The 4,253-nt window shown below is 44.2% G+C and overlaps 1 protein-coding gene and 2 non-coding genes across 3 annotated transcripts in view; 2 read left to right on the top strand and 1 right to left on the bottom strand.

Moving 5' to 3' along the window:
• Trim7 (tripartite motif containing 7) overlaps positions 1–798 on the bottom strand; it is a 13,702-nt gene extending 12,904 nt beyond the window's left edge. Inside the window, exon 1 of the mRNA XM_010610526.2 lies at positions 715–798. Coding sequence (XP_010608828.1) covers positions 715–798 — 84 coding nt within the window. The remainder of the gene's footprint in view (positions 1–714) is intronic.
• Positions 799–2,140: 1,342 nt separating this feature from the next.
• Positions 2,141–2,212, top strand: Trnaa-ugc. Its single transcript has one exon. It is a non-coding gene; the product is annotated as a tRNA-Ala (tRNA).
• Positions 2,213–2,672: 460 nt separating this feature from the next.
• On the top strand, positions 2,673–2,745 carry Trnak-cuu. Its single transcript has one exon. It is a non-coding gene; the product is annotated as a tRNA-Lys (tRNA).
• The last annotated feature ends 1,508 nt before the right edge of the window (positions 2,746–4,253 follow it).

Raw genomic sequence — 4,253 nt, 5'->3', positions numbered from 1 at the left:
CCGGGCTGCCGGGGCAGGGATCCGAACGCCACCGGCAGAGGGAGGGAGGGAGGGGCTGGCCTGGGAAGGCCGAGAGGGGCGCTGCGAGGAAAGGGCTAGGAGAGAGGGCTGGCCTAGCCCAGACGCCTATTCAAACTCAGGACAGCGCCCCCACGCCTCCACTTGGGGTTCCCTCATCAGCACCTCGGCTGGCTGTCTCCCTCTGTATTCCGTCCCCCTCAGCCCCGCTGGGGATCCCCAGTCTGACCTGGTCAGCAGCGGGAAAAGGGCCGCGACAGGTGGGCGCCGAGGCACAGCCTGGCGCCACCCCCAAGTGCCTACCAAGGCCGCCCTGGCCCTGTCGGGCAAGGGCCTGGCGCCTGGGCCGCAGTGTCAGGTTCCTGTGCTCTACCCTGTGCCGAGCTAAACTTAGGGTCTGTAATCCAACCCTGACCCCAAACGTGGCCTTGTTTCCACCTCTGTAACTATTTTCCTACAGCTGTTCTCCTCTTTTTTCTTTGCTTGATTTTTGAAGAAGTATTGCACTCAATTTTCTCACTTTATTCAGTAATATTCTTCGCTTTCCAACCCAGCTCTTTCTTTTGCCTCTAGCTAGTTTCCACAGCCCCTGTCCATACCCTCTGGTATTTACTCCCGCTGACAGTCTTTCTAGTCGAGCTTTCTCTCCTTTCCTTAGAGACCGCTGCGATTCTAATCGAAAGGTTCAGGCCTCACCTGGCTTGCCCTCTGAGGCTCCCTCTTTTCTGACACCTTCTCAGCACCTTCTAGGACACTGCTTTCTTCTGATTTTTCCCTCATGCCTATGGCCTCCTTTCTTCTTAGCCTCAATGTGGTTTTCTTTTCTTCTCCCTGCCTTTATTCAGAGGCCCTTGGGCCTCTGTCTACCCTTACTCTTTTGTTATATCCTCTACTTTCTTGGCTTAAAAGACCCTCCCCTGGCTGATAACTCCACAGCAGTAAAAGTCATAGTCCTTACAATAAACTAAGGGTTCCTTACGTTTTCTGTCCCTAACTCTCACATCTCCACGTCTCTGTTTTCACTCTTCTTTCTCTCTGGTGTTAATTCCTTCCCAGCCACCTGGACCTCCTTGATATGCCTACACTACATCAAATACTCCTACCTCATGGCCTTTGCACTGGTTGTTGCTATTGTCCTATTTTCTCCCAGGTACCTGCACAGTTCATTTTCTACTTGTTTGCAAATTTTTTCAGTGTCACGTCGTCTGTGAAGCCTACCTTGACCACACATTGCTTATGTACCAACCCCCACAATGAATGTAATCATTGTCTGAAGACATGTACTAATAAAAGTTAAAATTAAAGAAAAAGCATCTATTAACAAGTTCCCTGCCAAGCATGACGGCACACTCCTGCAATCCCAATACTTGAGAGGCTACGGCAGGAGGATTACTGCAAGTTCAAAGCCAGCCTGAACATAGTGAGACCCTATTCCAAAAAATCAACAAACAAACAAACAAACAAAACAAAATGAGAAAACTCCACGAGCTCCCTTCCTCACTGTTGGCTTCTTTTCCAGCACTCTATCTCTTCTAGAGCGTGAGTCTAAGGAGGATAGATTGTGTTGTTTGTTCACAGCTAAACTCTCGGTTTCCAGAGCAGTTGTTAGTACATTCCATAAACACTTTCTTGGATTGGAGAGATTAAACGTAGTTCAAAATTCAGAAGCTAAATAGTGGAACGTTTCCTCAACACCTGTGCCCCGCATTCTCTCTCCATCTCCAGTAATTATTTTTATTATTTTGGATTCATGCATTTAAATATTCTATGTTTTACAACACTTTTTAAAAAATTAAACAAGGGCCAGGGATTTGGCTCAGTAGTCCTGCTCAGTTTGCCTAGCAAGCAGAAGGTGCCGAGTTTGATCCCTGGTACAAAACAAAAAAAACCAAAACAAACAAACAAAAAAAACCTGCAGCATACTGTACAGTCTATCTTACTTCCCTTTCGTGGGGTACAGTTCACTTTGGACATGATGCTTGAACATTTCCTATCCTTTTGCCACAGCCGTTTCCGGGTTCTTATTCGGGCCTCACTGGTCTGCGGACTGATCTGACACCATCCTCCCTCCCTGCGCCAAGTAAAGCTTAAGAAGAGAGTGAGAGAACACCCTTTACCGTGCGGGGATGTAGCTCAGTGGTAGAGCGCATGCTTTGCATGTATGAGGCCCCGGGTTCGATCCCCGGCATCTCCACTTAGATTTTGAGCTTTTCACTTTTGTTACTTTGTCTTCCGGGTTTGGAACTCTACGGTATCAGTCGAGTGCTTGAGAAAACATCGAAAAGCGGACTGCGCAGGTTAGAAAGGGTGCTCGGGAGCTCTCATCTTTCCTCCAAGCCCCAGTTACTATTTGCTCTTTTGATCAAAAATCCAAAAGGCAGGAGCGTTCCACTGACATCCTGATGCATGTGTGTCTGCTTTTCCAGCTGCAGAAACTTCACTGCAGAGGGGAAAAGACCGGGTCATTGGCAGAAAAGAATAAACAGAAAAAGGAGAACGTGGGAGGTGCTGTCTGGCACTGACGGCAGAGTCAGAATTTTCTAGTTTACTAAGGCACTTTAATCTGTTAGATTTGAATTAAACAGAATTTCAAAACTGGATAACAGCCCAAAAGTAATCTTGAGAGAAATCTTAGTAAAACATATCTAACAGTTGCCCGGCTAGCTCAGTCGGTAGAGCATGAGACTCTTAATCTCAAGGTCGTGGGTTCGAGCCCCACGTTGGGCGATCGTGTTTTGTGTACTTTAATACACTGATTGGGAAAAAACAAAATAAAACAAAGAAAGAAAGACTGTGCAAGTTGATATAAGCAGTGGTCACATGGACATTTCATAAATTCTGTTATGGAAAGATGAATGTTTTGTTGTAAATATGCATCAAAAATTGACTATTTTAACTCCCCTCTTTTTTTTTTTTTTTTTTTGGTGGGGGGCAAACCAAGGCCTTTTACATGCGGAGTAAGCAGTCAATCTACCACTCATTACTCCCTCAGCTCTTATTTTAAATTGAAAAATTATGTAGCATTAAATATATTCATATTGCTACCCAGTCACCACCACCATCATCCATACCCAGGTTTGGGGTTTTTTTGTTTTTTGTTTTTTTTGTCTGAATTTGCGTGTATTTGCTATTCCCCACTTTCCCTAGGCCTCAGCAATCATAATTCTTTCAATGTTCTGACAATGTTCTGATTTCCCTAGAAAGAGTAATACTCTTCTTTGTCTTCATTTTATGTTCTTTGTGGTACTGGAGGCTGAGCTCAGGGACTTCTCGCTGAGCTACATTTCTAGCCGGGTGGAATCACTAAGCTCATCCCTGACCTCCTCGCCCTTTTTTGAGACAAGACCTGCTAAATTGCTCAGACCATTGTCCAACTCCAGGTTCTTCTTCCTCAACAGTCCTGGGCCCCTATACCGGGCTAATACTGTGTTTATTCTTTTTAACTCTCCTTTTCTCCCTCTCACTTTTTGAGACAGTGTATCACCATGTAGATCAGGCTTGAACTCAATAATAGCGCTGGCTGACCTCGAACTTGTGGCTATCTTCCTGCTTCAATTTCCTGCGTGATGGGATTACAGGTTTGTTTGTTCTAACAAGCCCAGCCCTCTTTTCAATTCTCTTATTTCACTTAGCATAACATCTTCAAGGTTAATCTATATTCTAGCATGAGTCAACATTTCTTTTTTGTTGTTGCTTTGTTTTTGTTTTTTGAGACAGGGTCTCACTGTGTAGTGAGACTGACCTGGAACTCGCTGTGTAGCCCATGCTGGTCTCGAACTCACAGTGATCCTCCTGCCTCAGTCTCCTGAGTGCTGGTGTTGCAGGCGTGCGCCACCACGCCCAGCTAACATTTCTTAATGTATATTGTAGCATGTGTCAAAAGTTTATTTCCTTTTAATGTTAAAAATATTCTACTACATATATATACTATATTTTTATCCATTCATTTGTCTATGGATACTTGGTGTCCTCCACCTTTTGTCTATTGTGAATGATGCTATGAACATGGATATACAAATGTGTGTCAATTTATGTTTTCTCATGTTGTGGGTATACACCCAGATGTGGAATTACTGGGTTATACGGCATTTCTTTTTAATTAAAAAAAACTATATAGTTTTCCACTGGTGCTGTGCCACAAAATGGAATTTTCTAAACGTCTTTTCAGTAGGTAATACATTACAAGACTTAAAATTTAAACATCTGTTGTCAGTAACCTTAGATTTTTTTTTCCC

This window comes from Fukomys damarensis, unplaced genomic scaffold (genome assembly GCF_012274545.1).
Source record: "Fukomys damarensis isolate Sample0158 unplaced genomic scaffold, DMR_v1.0_HiC HiC_scaffold_31, whole genome shotgun sequence".
NCBI lineage: Eukaryota > Metazoa > Chordata > Mammalia > Rodentia > Bathyergidae > Fukomys > Fukomys damarensis.
Note: the sequence above shows the minus strand (reverse complement) of the source record. Positions and strands in the feature narration are given on the sequence as shown.